Source organism: Myotis nattereri, assembly GCF_964212035.1.
Source record: "Myotis nattereri genome assembly, chromosome: 2".
In the NCBI taxonomy this organism is placed as follows: domain Eukaryota; kingdom Metazoa; phylum Chordata; class Mammalia; order Chiroptera; family Vespertilionidae; genus Myotis; species Myotis nattereri.
The window spans coordinates 176929507-176953723 of NC_138076.1; the positions used below are offsets into that span (position 1 = coordinate 176929507).

The 24217-nt window shown below is 39.9% G+C and overlaps 2 protein-coding genes across 2 annotated transcripts in view; both read right to left on the reverse strand.

Moving 5' to 3' along the window:
- Positions 1-4417: 4417 nt before the first annotated feature.
- RESF1 (retroelement silencing factor 1) overlaps positions 4418-24217 on the reverse strand; it is a 37159-nt gene continuing 17359 nt past the window's right edge. Inside the window, exons 4-7 of the mRNA XM_081083694.1 lie at positions 22304-22364; positions 12342-17334; positions 11192-11275; positions 4418-5147 (exon numbers count right to left, since the gene is read on the reverse strand). Coding sequence (XP_080939820.1) covers positions 4975-5147; positions 11192-11275; positions 12342-17274 — 5190 coding nt within the window. The 5' untranslated portion in view covers positions 17275-17334; positions 22304-22364 and the 3' untranslated portion in view covers positions 4418-4974. The remainder of the gene's footprint in view (positions 5148-11191; positions 11276-12341; positions 17335-22303; positions 22365-24217) is intronic.
- Positions 6613-9700, reverse strand: LOC308512340 (polypyrimidine tract-binding protein 1-like; the record flags this gene model as incomplete). Its single annotated transcript, XM_081082114.1, has 1 exon — positions 6613-9700. The coding sequence occupies one exon, from the start codon at positions 9698-9700 to the stop codon at positions 8570-8572; it is 1131 nt and encodes a 376-aa protein (XP_080938240.1). The 3' UTR covers positions 6613-8569.

Sequence of the window (24217 nt, forward strand, 5' to 3'; positions counted from 1 at the left end):
AAAACTGTAAGGTATTGTGAAAGAGGTTAGAACACACACACACACACACACACACACACACACACACACACAAAAGGTATTCTATGCTCATGGATTACAAGAATAAGTATTGTTAAAATATGTGTATTAACTATAGCAACCTACAAATTCAATAAAATATCTACCAATATACCTAAGGCAGTTTTCACAGAAATAGAAAAAAAATCCTCCAATTTGTATGGAACCACAAAATTCCCTGAATAACCTGTGCAATCCTGAGAGAAAAAAGGCCTAGGTATCCCATACCCAGACTTCAATCTAAAACTATATACTACTACATGCCCTAGCTGGTTTGGCTAAGTGGATAGAGTATCAGCCGAATGACTGAAGGTTCCTGGATTTGATTCCTATCAAGGACACATACTGGGTTGTAAGCTTGATCCCCGGCCGTCATGGTGTGTGCAGGAGGCAAACAATCTACGTGTTTCTTTCACATCGATGTTTCTCTGTCTCTCACCTCTTTGTCTACTCTCTCTAAGATCAATTGAAGCCTCGCTGGTGTGGCTCCGCAGCTGAACATCAACCCTAGAAGCAGGCGGTCACGGGATCAATTCCTGACAGCCCAACTTGCTCAGGTTGCTGGCTCAATCCCCACTGGGGATGCACGAAGAAGGCAGCCAATCAATGATGTTACTCTCTCATCAATGTTTCTATCTCTCTATCCCTCTCTTCCTTCCTCTCTCTGTAAAAATCAACAAAAACGTATTTTTTTAAAAAAATCAATTGAGCCCTGGCTAGTTTGGCTTAGTGGATAAAGCACTGGCCTGTGGACCAAAGGGTCCCAGGTTCGATTCAGGTCAAGGGCACATGCCCAGGGTTGTGGGCTTGATCCCCAGTAGAGGGTGTGCAGGAGGAAACCAATCAATAATTGTTTCTCATCAATGTTTCTCTCTATCCCACTCCCTTCCTCTCTGAAATTAATAAAAATATATTCTTTAAAAATCAATTGAAAAATATCCTCAGGTGAGGACTAACCAATAATAATACTATATTACAAAGCTCTAGTAATCAAAATGGTATGGAATGGGCAGAAAACACACACACACACACACACACACACACACACACACACACAATGGAAGAGAATTAAGGCCCCAGAAATAAACAAATATACATGGAAAACTAATTTTCAATGAAGAAACCAAGAATATAACATGGAGAATACAAAGTCTTGTGAATAATTTGTTGGGAACCTGAACAGCTATATGAAAACCAATAAAACTAAACTACTACCCTAAACTATGCACAAAAAATAACTCAAAGTGAATTAAAGACTTGAATTTAAGACCTGAAACAGTAAAATACATACAAGACAACATAGACACTGAGCTTATGGGCTCTGGTCTAGGAAGTGCTTTTGTGAACTTATATACTAAGGCAAGTAAAACAAAACAAAACAAAAATTGACTAGACAAAAGTTTCTGCACAGGAAGAGAAAACAACAACAAAGGCAACCTAATAACTTGGAGAAGATATCTGTAATGGATATTTCCAAGAAGGGACTAAAATCCAAAATATATAACTTATACAACTCCACAACCAAAAACAATGTTAAAGCATTTTTTAAAAAGACATACAGATAGCTAACAGACATGTGGAAAGATGTTCACTGCAACTTATTATTAGGGTAATGAGATAACACCTCAAATCTCTTAGAATGATTATCAAAAAGACAGGAAATAAGTGTTAAAAAGGATGTAGAGGAAAATGAATCCTTGTACACTGTTGGTGGGAATGTAAATATGGAAAACAGCACAGAAGTTCTTCTAATATCTAAAAATAGAACTACTATAGGATCCAGCAATTCTTCCTCTGGGTATTTACCTAAAAATTATAAAAACACTAATTCATAAACACATATAAACCCCTATGCTCACTGTAGCATTATTTACAATAGTTAAGACATGAATAAATCATGTATTCATGGATGGATTGGGGAACAGTGACATCACTCAGACACCAGCTGGATCAGTTAATAATGCAGACTTTTTTCAATAGATGGAGTTACACGTACCTATACTAATAAAAGGGTAGTATGCTAATTAGACCGGGAGACCTTCTGGACAAAGCCATGGTGGCGAGGCTGAAGCAGAGGCAGGTTAGGGGTGATGAGGCCAGTGGGGGGGAGGGGTTGTGGAGCAGTGTGGTGGGGCAGCTGGGGCAAGCAGGCTGGTGGGGGAGGGTGGAACAGTTGGGGGTTACAGGCCGGTGGGGGCGGAGGGGGCAGTTGGATGTGAATAAGCTGGCAGAGATGGGGGGGCAATTGGGGATGATCAGGCCAGCAGGATGGGCAATTAGGGGTGATCAGTCCAGCAGAAGGGGGGAGTTGGAAGCAAGCAGGCCAGCAGGGGGGGCCAGTTAAGGGTCATTAGACCAGAAGGGGGGGGAAGTTGGGGGTTTTCAGGCAGGCAGGTGAGCAATAAGGAGCCAGAGGTCCCAGATTGCAAGAGAGATGCCAGTTTAACCAGCAGTCGGACATCCCCCAAGTGGTCCCAGATTGGAGAGGGTACAGGCTGAGCTGAGGGACACTCCCCTGCATGAATTTCATGCACCGGGCCACTAGTCTTGACATATATGCCATTTGATTTGAATGCTATTTTGTTGTATTGACAGCAAGCTTCAAAACTTCACGTCAAATTTTCTGAAGGTGTTATCTAGATATTTTTATACTTAAAAATGTCAAATTAAGTGCCCCCCAAAAAGAGCATCTATGGCAAGTTTTAATTCATTATTTCATTTTGAAAAGTGCTGCTAAAAGTTATCATATACTTGGAGAAGCTTATGGTGAACATGCTCCATCTCAAGATACTTATGAACGCTGGTTTAAACGCTTTAAAAGTGATGATTTTGATGTGAAAGACAAAAACATCCAGAACAACCAAAAAAATTTGAAGACCAACAATTACAAGCATTATAGGATGAAGGTGCGTGACAAACTCAAAAACAACTTGCAAGATTAAACGTTGCACAGCCAAAGATAACCGATCATTTGCAAGCAATGGGAAAGACATTAAAGGATGGAAAATGAATGCCACATCAACTGAACGAAAGACAAATGGAAAACCGAAGTCATCAGTAAAATGTTGCTTCAACAGCACGAAAGTCTTTTTTGCATCGAATTGCGACTGGCAATGAAAAGTGCATTTATTTTGAGAATCCCAAACGCACAAAACCTAGGTCAACCAAGAACATCAACTTCAAGGCCAAATCCCTTTGGAAAGAAGAGAATGCTCTGCGTTTGGTGGAATCAGGAAGGTGTGGTGTATTATGAGCTTCTAAAACTAGGTGAAACTGTTAATACTGATGACTATCAACAACAAATAATCAAATTAAACCATGCTTTGATCGTGAAATGACCAGACTATGCCAGAAGACACGGCAAAGTAATTTTGCTTCATGATAACGCACCATCACACACTTCAAAACCAGTTAAAGGCATGTTAACAGATCTTGCCTGGGAAGTATTAACCCACCCACGGTAATCACCAGATCTTGCTCCTTCACATTACCACTTGTTCTGATCAATGGTACATGTACTTTCAGAGCAGCACTTCACAACATACGAAGTGGAAAATTGGGTCTCTGAATGGGTTGCCACAAAAAGAAGTCTATTAAAAACTTTTGGTTTTATCCACAAATTACCTGAAAGATGGGGAAAATATGTAGCTAGAGATGGACATTAAATAAAGCACTTTTGAAGGTTCTCTTGAAATTGTGTTTAATGACAAAATCCGCATTACCCGTATACCTGATATATACATGACAGACTACTCAATCATAATATAGATTAAATACTGCACTTTGAAACATGGATGGATCTTCAGCATTATAATTGCCCTAGCCCCGTGGTAGGCAAACTACGGCTCGCGAGCCACATGCAGGTCTGTGGCCCCTTCAGTGTGGCTCTTACTAAGCCTTAGGAGTACCTGAATTAAGTTAATAACAATGTACCTACCTATATAGTTTAAGAAATTTGGCTCTCAAAAGAAATTTCAATTGTTGTACTGTTGATATTTGGCTCTATTGACTAATAGTTTGCAGACCACTGCCCTAGCTGGTTTGGCTTAGTGGATGGAGTCAGATTGTGGACTGAAGGGTAGCAGGTTCAATTCCAGTCAAGGACACATGGCCAGGCTGTGGGCTTGGTCCCCAGTTGGGGGCATGCAGTAGTCAGCCGATCAGTGATTTTCTCATCGTTGATGTTTCCATCACTCTCTCCCCCTCCCTTCCTCTCTGAAGTCAATAAAAGTCTTTAATAAAGAAAATATGAAACTTACATCAGTAAGAACTGTTACTTTAATAAATTAAAAATTAAACACCTTCCTAAAAGTGTGTCCTCTCCTGAAGGTAGAAAAATCAAACACAAATCAATCCATTTTGATTTCAAATGTTTTTTAAAAAGTTTATTTCAAGTATAAAAAGTAATGTTTCAGTATTATCCAAAAATCTGTCAGTTTACTAAGTGTAAAACAAGACTTCTGACAAAAAAGTTAACAATTAGGTATAAAATACTTAGGATATACTTTGACATTCACAGAGAGCACTTTTGAAAACTAAGTTCTGCCAGTTAGTTTTAAAGACAAAAATATATTTAAAGTCTCGCCTAAAATCACCAAGTCCTTAACTGAAGAATATTTTGCTTCACAAAAGGTAAATTAGCATTTCAAAATAAGATTTTTATAAGAACTCCTTTTAAAATAATGGTATACTTGGCTCAATACTTTTGTAATTCCATGCCTTATGGTTTCCCTGAAAATAGCATTTAGTTTTGTCTGTTACCCACAAATAAGGCTTTCAATAACATACATAACCTAAATCGTAACTAACTCTGACTGAGGCATTTTATCACAGAAATTATGTATATTCCCAACAAAATATTCTGAACAGAAAATAATAAAAGTTCATGCCAGTTACAGAATCATAAGAATTAAAGTCTCAGAATTCTTTTAAAGGACTGCTACCAAGGCTTTTGCTTCTCTTCTCCAGATACTTCTGCCTGAAGGCTTGAAACATTGCTTTTGAATCCTTTACTGGGTTTTTTAGTGTCTCAAGTCCATCTGCACTGAAGGTTCTGTTGGTGTTTCTTGAATTAGCCAAGACATTGTCATCTACGGAAACAGAAATTTCATTTATTTACTTTATTATTCTCTTAATGTTAGTGAGCAAAACAGAGAAACAATCTTCTCTGGTATAAAAAATTGTGACGAGTTAAAAGTTTGATGAACTATGGCTTTTCTCAGTTAAACAGATTACACACAGAACTTCTTTCTTGCCTGTCCTTTGGGTTGTTTTTCTACTCTCATTGTCACTCCTAAGGTAAGGCTGTTCCGCTTCTTCCCTTGCTCAACAAAAATCTAATTTGACATTTGAACACAACTGTGTGATCTTCTTCATTGCTATTTGAACAGCACAAACACCAGCCAATTCCAGTTTTAAAATTCTGGCTTAGGCATTCCATAACATGCCTGTACTTTTACTTCATTAAACAGTTTCATTGCTGTATTAGCCTCACTATTCCTTTAAATCCTGGGCCCAGCTTTTCATGTGCACTTCTTGATGTGCCTCTTTATTTCACTAATGGTTCCCCAGGTGCAAAATTCCAATACTTTTCATCCCAGCCCCAGCCATAACTTTCCACGAGGTAGGTTTTATATTCTGCAAGCCTGGGTGGTTCAAATAATCTATCCTCTTCGTAATTCTTCTCCACCCTCATTCTTCTCATGGGGACAGAATTGCTGCTGCCTTAGGGGTGTCTCTCTGCTGCTTTCCATTCGAGTAAGTTATTTTCTTTTCTACAATACCCAGGACTGAAAGTTTTATAGGTTGCTTCAACCACACAAGGAAAGTTGATACCAAAATTAGGTATATAATCCTTTAAAAAAGTTTAGAGTTCTTTGGGAGTCGTAGCATTCCTTATCTCACTTCACATAAGTTCACAATGTTCAGTTCATCTCTCTTCTCTCACGGAGTCTCATCAGAATGAACAGAGGTCTAAAACTTGTGTAACTGGGTCTCCCCTCATCATTAAAATAGATCACTGCTCCCCTCTCCACATATGATGGAGAAATTAGGAGAGCATGTCTTCCAACCATTCACTTGTACAACTGCAAGTCTCATTGTGCTTCTTCCCTGGTTTATGTTTTTTTTCCTATCATGATTCTAGGTATTGGTGTTTCACTGTTTATTGCTCATCCTATTGGTGGTTGCTTTTATCCGTTACTTATCTCTTGCCTGAAGATTGTTGGACAACCCGTGCATCCATCTTCTGAATATTTTCACATTCAGATATCAAGTATGGCTCTCACCTTCTCTTTGGAGTAATACCTATGTCTCCTCTTTCTATGGACCTTTCTTGCTTTCATTTACATGCTCATTTCTATCACTGTTATTTTTGACGTTTGGTGTTCCAATTTCAAAAAAATTTTAATCTCAGGTCCTCTTTTCTGGTTGTTTTCCAATTCTGATTAATAAGAGTTCACTTCTCCTTTCAGTCAACTTTTTCCTAATTGCACATTCAATGTGTATAACTCAAATTTCTATAAGTATTTGTGCTTTCAGCCTTTTTTTCAACTTGTCATTCTTTTCTGAAAATGTGCTTTCCTTTTCTTGTTGAGTCTGGTTAAATTGTTTTTGTTTTCAAGCGACTAAACTATTGCTTGACATTCAATTAATCAAAACCAAAATAAAACTCCAGAACCCAAGCTTCTACTCCTCAATGCAAAACCCTAAAAATTAACTAGATTCATTCCACCAATTAAAACTGAATGTTAAAAGCTCTGGTATTTATGGTTGGTCCTCAGCCCAAATACCTCCCCAGATATAAAAATCAGCATCAGTCTCATTATGAAAATAATTCCACACTTAGGAAATAGATCACTGCTTCTCTCCCCATATCTTTCTACTACTGATAAACACAAACACTGAATCTTCTGTTTTTATTTTTTGAGGATACAGAGTTTATTCAAAGTCCAGTACATACTGGCCAAACTGCCTTCAACAACATGAACAGAAAGCCTAAGGAAAAGGAAAAGTTGTTATAAAATCACTTTAATTCAGTTCTTTCCACATTACAAATTGTCAAGCAGGCAGTGGAATGTGCCATATAACCCCCACATTAACAATACTGACCCTGTAAACAGCTGGTATAAAAATACATTATTTGTAGCACTATAAAAAAATACATGCTGCACCTCATGTCTTACAATTTGTATAAAAACTTGTATTTATACCCTTGCCCCTACCCATACATGAAAGTTCAGGGTTCCAGGCACTAAAAGGATGGGCCAGTCCAGCCAGCATTAAGTCTGGTCTGTGCAGAGGGAAGACCCTAGGACCTGTGAATGCAGAACTGCACAAGGTAAAGGAAACAGCTCAAGAGGCAGGCAAAAAAAAATCCCAGAAAACTTTGGTCCAAAAATTGCATGAAAAAAGAAACCATGCAAGTTCTAAGAACCCTGGACCTCCCAGAGGACAGGTTAGGTGTAAGGCATCTATAACCAGAAGACTCAAGTCTGGGGATTTCTAGAAAGAACCCAGGCTTCTCAGTAGCCCCCACTGTGTCTACCCTGGACACTAGATTCTGCCCTGCAACTTAACTCCAAGGAATAAGAAAGTTTAGATTTACACACATACCATTTTTATCATCTTGTTATACAGAAAGTTATTCCTTATTTCTTTTACATATAAATAAAGACTAGAATATTTTGTCAATCAGAAATATTGCTAGGAGCAAATGTCTGCAACTGCATCAAAGCACAATTAAGAGATTAATGATGAAACAAAGCTACAAACTAAAGAAGCACCAGGGACACACACCTTCAGGTGTTTCATCACAGGAGGGATATCTTAAGCCAGGGGTGGGGAGAATGACATACTTGATAAAAAGGAAGATTGAAATGTGGGCACATCCTGTAGCTGGCAGCTTCTTGCCATGTCAGGTACATGATCCCTGAAGGAGGCAGTCCCCAAACCCCTGAGCATTACCACCACCAAGAAAGCCCGGCCAGAGCAGTATGTTAAGGCACAAAAAGGCCAATTGGAGGTTTGGGAATGCCCAAGGGATAGGCTGCAAAAGCAACAGGCAAGGGGGCACCAGGGAGGAGCAAGTATCCTTTCCACGTGTCACTGAAAACCTGAGGCTGGCACCCCATCTCCACAAGATAAGCAAGGTGAATTATATTAAAAAACGGGTAAACTGATTTGTCTGTTAAAAAAACAACTCTGGGCCAAACCGGTTTTGCTCAGTGGATAGAGCGTCTGCCTGCGGACTGAAGGGTCCCGGGTTCGATTCCGGTCAAGGGCATGTACCTCGGTTGTGGTCAAGGGCATGTACCTCGGTTGCGGTCAAGGGCATGTACCTCGGTTGCGGGCACATCCCCAGTAGGAGGTGTGCAGGAGGCGGCTGGTCGATGTTTCTCTCTCATCGATGTTTCTAACTCTCTATCCCTCTCCCTTCCTCTCTGTAAAAAATCAATAAAATATATTAAAAAAAAAAAACAAAAAAAAACAAAACAACTCTGGTATTTTAAGGTCACTTCAGCTGCTTTGAAAGTGGCTGTTTCCTAGAAAGATGAAAGTTGTCAACAGGTATTTTGGCAAAGGTCACCCACAGGTGGTGGTTTTCTCCCAGTTCATAATAGTGCAGGTCGATGAGCGCCTGGATTGCCTCTTCCACTGAACCCATCGTGATCAGCGCCGTGCTCCCGTACTTCTTGAAGAACTTCAATTTTTTGACAAGTCTGCCGTTGCTGGAGAAGAGGGCCTCGAGGTTGTGTGCGGATATGAAGGGTGGTATCTGGGAGAGGTACAGGTTCTCTGAGGGTGGGAAAACATTCTGGAACTTCTTGGAGCATGCATTCCTGAAGCGGTGCAGGGGTGAGTTGCTGTAGTCTTTGGTGAGGCCCAGGTCTGCCTGGCCCTCATGAAGCAGATGCACATTTTTGTACGGGGTGACCGTGATGAGCATAGGCTTTCCGTGCAGCTTATGCCCATTGAGGCGGCTCATGGCCAGGTGGGCCTGGATCCCATCAGCCATCTGCACCAGAGCTCGCGTCTTATTTTTAAAGAAAATCTTCGCCCGCTGGACATCGCCATACACACCGAAAATAATGAAGAGGTTTTGGATTGTGATTCTCTCAGGGTTGAGGTTCTTGACCAGCAGGACACAATTTCCAGCCCCTGCTGGGCCTGGGATGACAATCTGACCTGCTTCTTTTGTTGATGCCCCCAACACTGAATGGTTGGCCATAGGTGCAGGGTCTGCGATGGCAATCTGGCCTGCTTCTGCTGTTGCTACCCCTGACACCAACGGGATGGCCACAGGGGGCAGGGCCTGGAGCTCATTGGGATCACAGAGGCCTGCAGCTTGAGGAATATCAAGGGTGGAAGGAAAACCAGCTCCTGATTTCACAGGGGCTGACATTATCGGAGCAGCACTGAAGGCCAAGGCCACGGCCTGGTCCTGTAAGGACTGGCTGTCATGCCAGGGTAGGTCAGGATAGGTGTAGACTCGGCTCTTGCTGCTGTTGTACTTCACCTTGAGGATGGAAGAGGTGGAAAAGCTGACGCGAACTGTGCAACCGAAGATGTTCCAACTGTCCAGAAACACCTTTGCGAGCTCGGCGCTCAATGGTTCAGCAAACTGCAGCAGTGCCTCGAACATGTTGTTCTGGGTGAAAGTGGTGATTTTCAAAACTCTGCCAAAATTGGAAAAGATCTGGTGAAGCATGTCCAGGGAGAATGGGTGGGAGAGGTTCTCTAAGATAATCCTGAGCACTGGGCTCTGGCCAGTCATCACCGTACCTGCATCCACAGCAGCTGGGTCCGCAGGGCCTGCATCATCAGTGCCTGAGCATACAGCACCCGTGCCCACAGAGCCTGCGCTCACAGCTACTGAGCTCACAGGGCCCGCCCCCACATCCACAGCATCCACAGCGCCAACATCCACAGCATCCACAGCACCAACATCCACAGTGGCCACATTCATAGCAACAACAGGACCTGCTTCTATAGTGCCTACACCCACAGCACCAGCCAAGGCAGCCAGAGCCACGCTCCTGGACTTTACTGAGTTCAGAGCCTGCAAGGCTGACTGGACCTGTGCCTGGTTGTGTGAGCTGCTGGTACTGAGTTCCTTCTGGTGGGAGAACTGGATGTAGATGGGCTGGCCTCGAAGCACGAGTTTCATGGAGGTATAGTAGTTCACCATGGTGATGGCAGCCTCCTCTGTGTTCATCTCAATGAATGCCTGGTTTTTCCATTTCATCATCAGGAAGTTGGTGACCTTCCCAAACGGCAGTCCCAGAAAAATGACCTCATCCTCAGTGACATCCCCAGGGAGCTTCCCGATGCAGATCACTCTGGAGGGAACACCTGAACTTCTGTTGTCACCTGTGGACTTCTTACTGTTGCCTTTCGTTTTCTTGCTGTCACTGTTCAACTTACTGCCATCACCTTTCAACTTCGCACTGTCAATTTTCAACTTATCACCATGCGACTTCCTGCTGTCACCTTTCAACTTCAACTTCTCCCTATCACCTTTCAACTTCAATTTCTCCCTGTCACCTTTCAACTTATTGTCACCATTCAACTTACTGCTGTCACCTTCCAACTTCTTCCTATCACATTTCAACTTCTTGCTGTCAATTCTCAACTTATTGTCACCATTCAACTTCTTGCTGTCAATTTTCAACTTATTGTCACCATTCAACTTCTTGCTGTCAATTTTCAACTTATTGTCACCATTCAACTTCTTGCTGTCAATTTTCAACTTATTGTCACCATTCAACTTCTTGCTGTCACCTTTCAACGTGGTGCTGTCACCTTTAAACTTCTTCCTGTCATTTCCACTTGCTGCAGAAGCTGAGTTAGGTCCTGTAGTTATGCAGGCAGAGGAGAGCTCATCAGGTCCCCGCTTTGTACCAGCTGCTTTGTCTAGGACAATGCCATCTGTTGCATACAGAAGAGACCCACAGGGGTTGGAGTGGAGGCGCCGGAACTGAACCAACAACGGCTCTGAGTTACAGACTCCTGAATCATTTTTAAATGAATATGAATAAAAATAAAACTTCACAATAGTACTATAAATGTAATCCAGCTTATATATGACAGACTAACAGAGAAATAAAAAATATTAAATAGTTTGTAATTTTACCTATTTCTTGGTTGGCTTCTGGAATCCTTTTCTCCTCAGGTGCACCTTTTATCCAGTCTTCTTTGGAACTTTTTATTCCTGTAACTATTTAAATATTCATTTTGAGATATCCAGATATTGTTTCCACCAATTTTAGTACTACAATGAAGAAAATTTAGATTAAGCCTAAAAGGTATTATTATATTCAAATCATTCTAAAATGGCTCAAAAGCTCTACCTGGTTTGGCTCCAGGGATAGAGCATTGGCCATAAACTGAAGGGTTCTGGTTTGACTCCAGTCAAGGGCACATACTTCGGTTGTAGGCTCAAAACCCCAGCCACAGTCAGGACATGTGTGGGAGGTAAACAATCAATGTGTCTCTCACATAGACTTTTCTCTCTCCATCTTTACCCCTCCCTTCAAATCTGTGTAGAAATAAATGGAAAATATCCTCAGGTAAGAAATTTTAAAAAAAGGGAGGGGGTGGCACCAGGAAAATTCTTTCTCATATTTAAAGTGCCTAATTTCTCAAATTTGGGAAAAAATTTACTTCAAAAGTTCACCTGCACTATGCAATTACTTTGACTTTGGTTGAAAAGCCATCACATTTCAAGTTATTAAAGGGCACATGACAAACATAATTCACATTGCCTCCACCTACTGTCAATATTAGCATTACTTCCATCCCTCAAATTCTATGCACCTGGTTAAAAGCAGGAAGTGAAATTACCCATACTTTTAAAATAATACATCTCTCTGACCCTCTAAGAAAATGTGCCTATTTCATCTATAACTTTATGCTAAAACTTGTCTGAAAAGCAGGAGAAACATTTCCATTCAGATCCCTCAGTTTTTCGATCTGAATTTTTCAACACAATACTTTTTACATAATATCCACAACTCCTGTTTCCATTCTACCACAAATAATTAGTCATCTATTTTCTCCTTTCTTCCTCTACGTTGAAAATTCTATAATTCAGTTAACCAACAGTCAAAAGACCTATCTGCCACCCTGCGTTTGATGACATTCTTGCTTCATATGCCTCCCTCTTATGAGTAAAATGGATGTTAGGACTGTTTCAAAGATGGCAAAAGCTATCACTAATAATGATTACACATCTCCTAAAGTTTAAATCGAAATTTCTAATTCAGAGGACTATCATACTGGACCTTGCACAGGGGCTTGCTCCTTCCTAGGACAAGGTTGCAGATCCTTCTGTTCTTCAGTGGGGTTTATCTTCTTATTAATCAGTCCATCTGGACATAATTTAAACTCCAGCATGCTTTGTTTTTCTGTGGTATTTTTCTGAGGTAAAGGTTTATTTTCCACTCTCTTCTCTTTATTAATATTTTTTGGCAAACTCTCAAGTTTTGTGAGACAAATGCTCTCTTGCTCAATACATTTAAATGCAACTCTGTTCAGATATTGTTTCCTTTGCTCCTTTGCTTGGGGAGACAAGTGGTTGCGTTCACCTCCATTGTTTATGTTGTTTAAATTTTTATCTAATTTGGTTTTATCAATGAACATTTTATCAGGTTGCTTTCCACCAACTGTTTCTTTAGCATTCCCCAAAAGGTATGATTTAGAAACATGAGAATTGTGAATTTTTGTGTTTTTATCATGGCTTGAACAAATACTTAATGATTCTTCAGAAGTCTGCACACTGCTACTGTCTCTCTCATCTGATTTCCCAGAACTCCCCAATTGCATAGGAAGTTTACTGGACCTCATGGATTGAGAATCACACGGTATACTTTTCTCACCGTTTAATTTTGATGCTTTGACACCCATTGCTTCTTTATGCTTCTGCCTTTGCAAATACTGCTCTAGCGTTATAACAACTTTAGGCAAATTATCCTTAGACGTAGAGCCTAATGATTTAACATTAGATACTGTCTTTTCTTTAACTTTGGCTCTTCCATCGGGGTTTGACAAAAGAGTACACGTTTTCAAAGTACCATCTCCATTTTTATTTTGCTCTTGTTTAAAATACTTCATCTTCTTTACCTCTGAATTAAGTATGCTCCCTTCACCTAACTTCCTTTTTGCTGAAACTTTTCGCTGACGATCACCTGTTTCCAATTTTATCTTTTCTGGCAATAATTTCTGTACAAAAGAACCATTTTTTATATGCAAATCTTTATTTTTATTTGTCGAGAAACCTGGCTTTGCTTTAGGTGGACTTGAATTTTGTGCTATGATCTTTCTCTGCAAGCTCTCTTGAGAAAACTTTCTTTTAGCACTAGAATGAATAGTCATCTCAGGAAATTTCAGTTTTCTTTTCTTTTTGTGGCATTTTAAGGAATCTAGTTTTTTATCCCCTTTAGAAAAAGATGGGGCGGATAATTCTTGTTCTGTCCTTAGTGAGCTGCATTTTGGTTCTGATAGATCTTTCATAGTCCTGCCTTGTTCTGTTTCAGAAAAAGGGTTTTTCCCAATTGGAAAAGTCAGCGCAATCTTTGGATTGTTATTTGGAGAACTATTACATACTATGGAATAATCTTTATCAGAAGTACTCTCTACTTGCTTACAACTGTTGGTCTCCAGAGAACACTGATCTTTTCCATTTTCGACCTTTGAAGTCAAGTTATTGATGGACTTACACTGGCACTGGGGAACTCCTTCATAAACATTAGAGAGCCAACCCAATGCACAGCAACGGACATCGTCTTTCTCTGAATCCATAACAAAATTGGAACTTTCTCCATCTGTATGTACTGGTGAGACACAGTGGATTCCTTTTTTTGTGACAGGGTTTTCTTTCTCAGAGTTTGTAAATTTGTCTAACTCACAAGATTGGTCATTCTGTTCGGGAAATAATTCTTTCATTTGCTCTGAGTCTAATATTGTAATTTTTATGTCATCAGTTGCATCTTTGGAGTCACAGCTGGTTTTATTACAAGACTCATCTTTTGAGTTTTTGTCCGTTATTTGTTTTGCTGGAGAATCTTCATGTGTAGTCACAGGTTCAATACCATAGGGAAATTCTTTTGAGAGTTCTGAAAGCTGATTGTGTGGGAAGAAAATGGATGTGTTATCAAGAACCTCATTTACCGCAGGGTCCTGGGCAGTGTGATTGCAGGACACATCAATTTCCTGGGGGTTACTGTCCTGATTAAGAGCAGCTGATGAACACATATCTTTAGCTGTGCTTACTTTTTTATTATAATGCTTCAAATTGTTTTCCTCTGGATTTTCACTACTTGAATCAACATTCTTCAAATATAACTCTAGAGGTTGTGGTGACTTTGATTGATCAGGTATTTTATATAAAACATCTGTGTACTGTAAAAAATTATCTTTTTGTAAACCAAGCTCTATCTTTTCACTGATATTGTCTAATTGTTCTTTTTGTTTTTTAGTACTAATCACTTGGAGATTAGGTAATGATTTCTGTGACTCAATCTGTTCAATAGGAGGTGAGTTGAATATCTTTGCTATTTGATAATTATAAGATGTATCACCTTCAACCAGAGAACATATATTGTCAATCTGCAACAACTCACTACTCACAGTATCATTGTCTTTAGAGTTAGATGAAGCTTGCTGATCACTCACAGGACAGTGAATATTTGGTTCAGATTCTACTGGATTTCCTTGATTGGTATTAGGTGCATCTTCTGAATTACCATTAGTTGACGTATTTCGCTTTTCCTTCTGAATTAGTGGCAAAACCTTATTTGTTGTAACTGGTTCGTTCACTTTCAATACAGCAGTCACTCTTGTGTTTTCTGCCAATTGATTCTGTAAACTACAAACACTGCCTTCTTTAATAACCGGATAGACTGTTTCAGGTAAAGGATCAGGTGTTATTCCATTGACAGGCAATGTTTTGATATCTGAAATTAAGGGTGACACCACAGCAATCTGAAGTTCTGTTCCCTTAATAGTAGTTGCACCTGGAGATTCATAACTTTGCACTGCCATTGGCAGAGTTGTTACTTGTGAGCAGTTTTCCATCTTATTCTGAGAATATCCCAAAAGTGAAACTGGAGTTTTATCACAGATTTCCCCAGCTTTTGAGATTCCAACTGCTGTTCTCTGTGTTGTTAACTCATTACACTGTTTTTTCTCTGTAGGTTCAGAAGGGTTTTTTTTCCACATATTAAGACATGTTGCTAGCAATTCCAAATGACTGTCAGCATTCAGAGGTACTCCAGTTTTAGGGAATTTATGGTCCAGGCAAAAAGAATTTTCTGATACATTCGCGTTTATATTACAAGAGCTTGGAGTTTCCATGGTTTTCAAGTTCAGTTGGTTATTAGTGATTTGGGTATTAGCATTCATTTTAAAACTGTGTGGATTAGAATCCTTAATAGTTTCACAACCATCTTTCATTAACCTTTTCTCAATTTCATCTGAATGTGCAAGGAGACTGATAAGTAGCCTATTTTCATTTAGATATTTTGAAGCGTATGACTCAGAAGCCATAGACTGAGGAACTAAAACTGTTTCAGAATTGGTTTGGACATTTTCTTTAACATTGACTGTATTTCCTGATGAAAACTGAGTATTCTCCATAGTTGGCATCTTGAAAGACGTGGTATCTTTTAAATTATGTAACTGGTCTGGCACTGGCCCCTTTCCCAAACACACAGAATTTAGTAAAATCGAATTAACCTGGTTAGAATTCCTGCAATTGGTCTCTTGAATATTAGAATTCAATGTACTGTGCATTCTATTTGTTTCTTCTGCTATTTCCACTGCTTTTGGTGATTTATCCACTGCAGTCTCTGGAGTGGCTGGGGTTACATGTGGTCCAAACTGGGTATTGCCAGTTTGTTTCAGAGACAGTTCAGAATTTTGAGGTGTTTCACTATTAGCCTTAGTACAACCTGCTAACATTAAAACATTTTTATTAATTTTAATTTTCCTTGCCAGTTCAGAAAATTTCTTTCTCATTTCTACTAATTGTTTAATATCCTTCACTAACTTCTCTTTTACAATATTTGTGTCCAGTACTTGACTTGAAGTCAGATTAGAAAAATCTACTCTTTCTTCTTGATTATTTTGAGGAAGAATCTGAACATCGTCCACAGATCTAGTAGGCTCACTAACAGGCTGATTGACATTAGTATTTACTTTCATGTTACAAAAATTTCCAGTTATACTGACATTTTCATTGAGGTTTTGCTGTTGAAAGCCCCTGCAAAAGTCTTTCTTCATTTCAGAAGTATGAACTTCTTGACTCTGAGGAACTTCTGAAGAGTGATTAATAACATGCTGAGTATTTTGCAAAGTTTGGCTTGCGTACCTACAGTCATAAGGAGGAAGAAGTCTTTTTTCATTCTGAATAACTGCCATTTGATAGGACGGTAAAGATGCAGTCTGCTTTGACTGTAATGTCAGTGCAGAATTTGAATGATGACTATTTTTAACTTGTACTGATGAAAGTTGCATAGTATTTTGTTTCTGAAGAGTAGGACTTTGCAAAAAGCTTTGTGGTGGATAACTGTATTGCTCTGGACGTGGTCTGTAATCTGCATAAGTCAGTCCATTGGATGTATACTGTTGTGCCCAGTCAGCCTGTCGCTCTGATAAAGATGAGGTAAGTCTCTGGTGTCCTTGATAAGTTACAGGAACTCTTAAAGAATTAGAAGGGACCGTCTGTCCTTGCATAGGATAGATTTCTGATGTTACAAATTGATTCTGTAGTGCATTTACATTTGCTGGATTAGTTCTAAAACCAGTTTGTTGAGAAACAGCTGCCCCCGTATGAGAAAACATAGAATTTCTCACTGGTGAGTTTGCCCACACATTTTGTGCAACTCCTGGAGACATTTGCAAACTGTTATTTAGTTGATTGGGTCCTTTTACATTTGCATAAGTTTTTCTTTCCAATGAAGCTTGTGAGGCAAAAATTGTCCTACTATGTTTATCAGAAGCAGAGATTTGTTGGGAAGTTGTATTTCTGATGTTGAGAGGTGACTGTGAAACTGGATTTGAGTTACTCCGAAACATACATGCAGGATGGTTACTTCCAGGAGGGTTTAAAGGAACTTGAGATGGTGTGTTTATTATACTCGGCTCCAAAAGAGATGATTGTTTTTTAGGATACATTGGTTGTAAGGTGACACTATTCGGTTTACCATTCCAATCCATTGTTGATTGATTAAAGTAGTAGAAGTGTATTAAAAATCACGTTTTTTGAATGTCAGGAATCTGTAAAAAATAAAGGCCGTTTATTAATAAGCTGTTTGACTGGACAGAACATCTTTTAAAATTAGTTTACCTGAACACCAATGCTGACTATATCTATCGTAATTCCTGAAAATTCAGATTACACCAATCCTCATTTTAATTTCCAAAAGAGAAATAGAAAAGGAGGATGCTACAATAAACATGGCAAATGTCAATAATATTTCTATGATATTTAACAGGAATTCATCCTACATTTAAGTGGTGATTACTTTCTCATTTTAATTTTATTAAGTATCTCTTTATTCTAAGTATTCATATTCACTATTTTAAAAAGACAAAGAATGTTACTATCTATCACTACTTTCTATGCACCATAATGGAATTATCAGCTGTAACACCTCGTCTTTCAGAAAATTTTGATACACTAAAAAACCACTAATACACAGCCCTTGCTGGTGTGCCTGAGTTGATTGTCATGGCACACATACTCAGGTTGCAGGTTTGATGCTTGTGGAACGTTCACAACTTGTTTAATGAGGGGTGCAGATGGAAGGCAACCCCTTGATGTTTCTCTCTCTTCCCCCTTTTTCTCCCTTCCCCTCTCTAGAAAAATCAATAAAGACATATTAAAAAAATAAAAAACTAATATATAAATGAAGACTCATTTTTTAAAGAAACGGAATCCTACCAAACTGTCCACAATTTGCCTGATTTTCATTACTGTACACCTAGGATATCTTATCATTTCACTAACATATCTACCTCATTGTCTGGATAAGATTCTACTTTATGGTTGCATCACCATTTAACCAGTCCGCTATCGACCAAATACAGGTGTACCTCATATTGAAGAGGCTCCATCATAACCAAACTAAATAGGAAAAAGACAGGTAAAATAAAACTAAACAACCTTATTAATAGTATATCCAACAACTTCAGAATATACATTCTTTCAAAGTGCACATAAATTTTATCAATATTGATCATATGGTTATGCAACAAATAAATCTCAAATTTCAAAGGATTAAAAATTATTCAGATTAAATTCACTGGAAATGACCAAGAAATTATGGAGCAAAGGTAACTATAAATTGCAAAATAATTGAGAAATAAAGAAAGCTTGATACACTTGAAGGGAGAGAGAATGAATCTGGCGTCTCTTATTCTACTTACAATGACACCAGTCCCATAATAGTCTCCTATCATGCCAATGGAGAGGGGTGAGGGGAAAGGGCTGGAAGAAGTTAATGGGGAATGCTAAGTAATACTTCCAAAAATAAAGATTGTATTTTAAAAAGAACAGAAGATAATTTATAGCATTTATAGCATTAAACAGACTAGAACAAAGAAAGTGAGAAATAATTGGCACATCAAAAGAACTGAGAATAACAAATTGAACCATAGAAATGAAATACAGTAAAATAAACAAAAAAACGAACAAAAATACAGAGATTCAACAAACTCAAGCAGATTCTTTAAAAAAAAAACCCAAAATCATTAAAAGCTTCAGTTCTGACAACACTGACCATGAAAAAAAGACAAAACAATATTAGAGAATAAGGCTATCACTAAACCATACATTAAAATTATAAATATCCTATCTAATAATAGACAAACATGGTAATTAACCATACCTTCGCTACACTTCCCATTGGCTAATCAGGGTGATATGCAAATTAACTGCCAACCAAGATGGCGGCTGGCAGCAACACAGCTGAATTGAGCAGGAGGAAGCCAAGGTTCCTCGCCAGCCACGACCTGGCTCTGAGCTCTGAAAGCAACTAAGTTTCCATTATAGAAGCTAAACAAACCCCAGATACCTGCTTTCAGCAGGCCGTGGCCTCAGAGCAGTGACAGCAACAAAGTTTCAATTAAAGAAGGTAAATAAATCCCAGAATTAAAAAAAAAAAGAAAAAAAAGGAGAGGATGAGAGGTTCAGTCGCCAGCCAGCGTAAAAACGGCCCTCAGCACCTCACCCAGACTGGCCAGGCACCCCAGTGGGGATCCCCACCCTGATCCACGACACCCTTCAGGGCAAAGCAGACGGCCCCCACCTGTGCACCAGGTCTCTATCCTATATAGTAAAAGGGTAATATGCAAATTGACCCTAACAGCAGAAAGACTGGGAATGACTGGTCACTATGACACACACTGAACACTAGGGGGCAGACGCTCAATGCAGGAGCTGCCCTCTGGTGGTCAGTGCACTCCCACATGGGGGAGCTCTGCTCAGCCACAAGCCAGGCTGATGGCTGACAGTACAGCAGTGGTGGTGGGAACCTCTTCTGTCTCCTCAGCACTGCTAAGGATGTCCGACTGCAGCTTAGGTCTGCTCCCCCCCTGGCAAGTGGACATCCCACAAGGGCTCCCAGGCTGCCAGAGGGATGTCTGATTGCCAGATTCGGCCCAATCCCCCCCGCCCCCCCCCGGGGAAAAGGCCTAAGCCAGCAGGTGGTCATTTCCTGAGAGGTCCCAGACTGCGAGAGGGCACAGGTTGGGCTGAGGGGGACACCCCACCCCCCTGCGAAGGCAAAGTTTTTGTGCACCGGGCCTCTAGTTTACTATAAGTAACTATATTCCAATACATTCATAATTAGGAGAAAAGATGACATTCCTTTAAAAACACACCTCAGCAAGACTAACATAATACCATCTCTTTTAACATCTTTTCACAAAAAGAAAATGTTAGGCACGTATGTCTTTCTGGAGCATTCTAACAATCATTTATAGAATCATTAATCCAATATAACCTCTTCTAAAGGAAAAAAGGGGGGATAATTTACAACTCATTTAATAACTCTGGCATACCAAAAGCTGAAAAGGAAAATTAACAGGCCAATCTCCATCAAAACGACAAATGTAAAAATCCTAAGCAAAATGTTAGCTAACTATATGGAGTAACATGAGAGAATAACACATCATGATTAAATCAGGTTTTATGCACACAAAATTTGCCATTTGAATATTAACCAAAGTAATTACATTACAATTTTTAAAAATCATGATCACTTTAATAGATGGTAAGAACTTGATAATATTCAATATCCATTAATTGAAAGAACAATTATATCAAACCAACAATAAAAATTTATTACATTTTGATAAATGGCAGCTTCAAAATTTTAGACAGTAAGACAAAGATGTCACTATCATCCCATTATTGGACCAGAAAGCCTAGGAAGCAAAAGCTGAGAACAACAAACCTGACTATACTCATAGAAGTTATATTGAAAATCCAATTGTATATACCTTCTAGACCAGCGGTTCTCAACCTGTGGGTCGCAACCCCTTTGGGTGTCGAACCACCTTTTCACAGGGCTCGCCTAAGACCATCAGAAAACACATATATAATTACATATTGTTTTTGTGATTAATCACTATGCTTTAATTATGTTCAATTTGTAACAATGAAATTGGGGGTCACCACAACATGAGGAACTGTATTAAAGGGTTGCGGCATTAGGAAGGTTGAGAACCACTGTTCTAGACCAATGAACTTAACCGTTTTCATATCATGATGTACAAACTAATTACTACAATACCCAGGGCACACTAAACATATTTTGCAGATCTGACAAAAATGACAAAGATGTAAGTGTAAGAATAAGCCATATTCAAATATTTGAAGACAAATAAGGAGAGTAATTATCTCACAATTTATCTATAAACTAGAGGCCCGGTGCACAAAATTCATACACTGGAGGGGTATGTGTGTGTCTGTCTGCCCCCTACCCCCCTGCTGGCCTGTGCACTCTCATAGTACAGGAGCCCCAAAGAGTTAGGCCTGGCCCACCCATCCAGAGCTCAAAAAACAAGAATAACAAATCAAATTTTTATTTGTATAGATGTGAATTCGGACAAGGTGATAGAATGGGTTGTAGTTTTTTCACTAAACTCAAGAAAAATGAAATTCAAGGTATGCAAAAGATATAAGGAGAAAAATCTATGTATTCCTTACATGTTTTCTCTTAGTAAAGGTCCTTAATAAGATAACTGGAAATCTATCTCTAGTAAAGTCTAGTTTTTGCATTTCCATGTGAAAGGTATAAGACTAAGTACATTGTATTCAAAAGTAGAGACTGCAATAAAAAAGTCAGAAAACAACACCTTCCCTCTAATTTCAGGGATGCTTTTGCAGGCCTTCAGTGTCTTTTGTGTCCTCAAAGGAGAGAGAAGGGCTAAAATATGCCAAATTACTCAGGTAGAAGTGTAATTCAAAATTAAAAGCAACACTTCTAAAAGTTATTGATAAAACCTAATAAAGTCTCCCATCTCTGAACTTGGGGGTAGTCTGTAATGAATTGAATTGTGTGTCCTACAAGATTCATGACTGAAGGCCTAAACCCCATCGTGACTGCATTTGGAGATAGGGCCTTTATGATGGTAATTAGTGTTAAATGAGACCGTTAGGGTTAAGTCCCTAACCCAACAGGACTAGTGTCCTTCTTATAAGAGAAAACACTAGGTGTATGCACATAAAGGAAAGATGACATGAGGTCAAAAAGAGAAAGTGGCTATCTGCAAGCCAAGGAGAGAGACCTCAGGTGAAACCAAACACCTGATATTATGCATCAAGGTTCTAGAACTGTGAACCATCCAGGCTGTGGTTATTTTGTTAGAGCAGCCCTAGCAGACTAATATAGAACATATGGGTATGAAGAGAAATGACCTTTCTGAGTAATTTGGCATATTTTAGCCCTCCTCTCTCCTTGAGGACACAAAAGACACTGAAGGCCTGCAAAAGTATCCCTGAAATTAGAGGGAAGGGGTTCTGTTTTCTGAGATTTTTATTGCAGTCTCTACTTTTGAATAAGTACAATGTACTTGGTCTTATACCTTTTACATGGAAATGCAAAAATGGACTTTACCAGAGACAGATTTCCAGTCTATTCTTTTAATTTCTCTTGGAAAAAGAAATCACTTGGCATGAAAATCTCCCCCTTGCCTGCATTCCTTATCAAACCCTTACCTGTTAAACAGTGGCACTCACCTGAAAAACTCCAGCTATGACTGAACATATGAATCTCCTCTACAAAGGAGCAGCCCGTTTTCTGGAGAAAACAAAAAAGAAATCACTTAAGCCAGCAGACCAATTTTACTTCATGAACTTAAAGATCAAACTTAACATTGGCCCTAATTGGTTTGGCTCAATGAGTACAGTGTTGGCCTGTGGACACAAGGTCCCAGGTTCAATTCCAGTCAAGGGAACATGCCTAGTTGTGGGCTCAATCCCCAGTAGAAAATGTGCAGGAGGCAGCCAATTAACGATTCTCTCCCATCATTGATGTTTCTATCTCCCTCTCCCTCCCTCTCTAAAAATCAATAAAAATATATATTTAAAAAATAAAGGGAGAAACTAAGATGGGAGCATAGATAAACACCGGGAAATAGTCGCCTCACACAACAATTGAAAAATATCCCAAAGGACGGAGCAAACATCGTCCAGAACAACAGGAACGCTGGCTGAGTGTAATTTCTACAACTAGAAGAAAAGAAAAGCACGCTGAGAGCCAGAGGAGCTGCGGAGGCTGAGTGCAGAGGTACGGCGGCGGCTCTTGCGCGCGGAAAGGGGGTGGCACCTGAGGACGCGGCTGTCTTTTTGAATCACAAGCTCCCGACTGCTCTGAACTCCGGTTCCGGGAAGTCTCTGGGGACCCAGGACTCATACGGGGAGAGGCTGGTCTATCAGGCGGCAGCGGGCGAACTTGAGGGCGGCTTTCCCTCAGAGGTGCTTGCAGCCGTTACCGGGACACTGAGACTCGCGACTCCGGGCGCGGAGAATCACCATAACTGCTTTCTCCGCCCTCTGACTCCCTGAGACCCCGCCCCACCCAGGCTGCGGCAGAGGCTTTTGCATGTGAATGTACCTAACTACAGCCCAGTCAGGCAGACCCGGAACTTCCAAGAGAAGGCCCAAGGCCCCGCAGCGGCTTGCATTGCTTCACAGCTGAGCCTCTTCGTGGCTGCTGTGTGGCCTCAGGCAGGGGCTGAATTAGCACCTCCTTAGATCCAGGAGCCACTGTACCCAGTGGTCAGAGGGGGACCATTCTCCCACTTCAGACACAGCTGCTTCCCACAGCCAATTGGCCTGGAGGTCAATTCCTCCCAGTGATCCTACAACAACCTAGACACCAAGAGTGCACCAAGAGTGTCCACCCCAGGTAACTGGGGAGGCTGAGCCACTGGGCCCTACAGGACACCTGGCGCGCAGGGCCACTCTATCAACACAGGGAAGCAGCCAAAATGCGGAGACAAAGAAACAGGTCACAAATGGCAGAAACGGAGGAAAGCAAACGACTGGATATAGAGTTCAAGGCCACGTTTATAAGGTTTTTCAAGAATTTTATGGAGACCGCCAATAAATTTAATGAATCCCTCAAGGAGTATAGCGAGACCATGGAGAACATGAAAAAGGACCAACTAGAAATTAAGCATACACTGACTGAAATAAAGAATAATTTACAGAGATCCAACAGCAGACAAGAGGATCCCAAGAATCAGGTCAAGGATTTGAAATACAAAGAAACAAAAAATACCCAACCGAAAAAGAAAAAAGAAAAGAGATTCAAAAAATATGAAGATAGTGTAAGGAACCTCTGGGACAACTTCAAGCGTACCAACATCAGAATTATAGGGTACCAGAAGGAGAGAGAGGGCAAGATATTGAAAACCTTTTTGAAGAAATAATGACAGAAAACTTCCCCCACCTGGTGAAAGAAATGGACCAACAAGTCCAGGAAGCGCAGAGAACCCCAAACAAAAGGAATCCAAAGAGGACCACACCAAGACACATCATAATTAAAATGCCAAGAGCAAAAGATAAAGAGAGAATCCTAAAAGCAGCAAGAGAAAGACAGTCAGTTACCTACAAGGGAGTACCCATTCGACTGTCAGCTGATTTCTC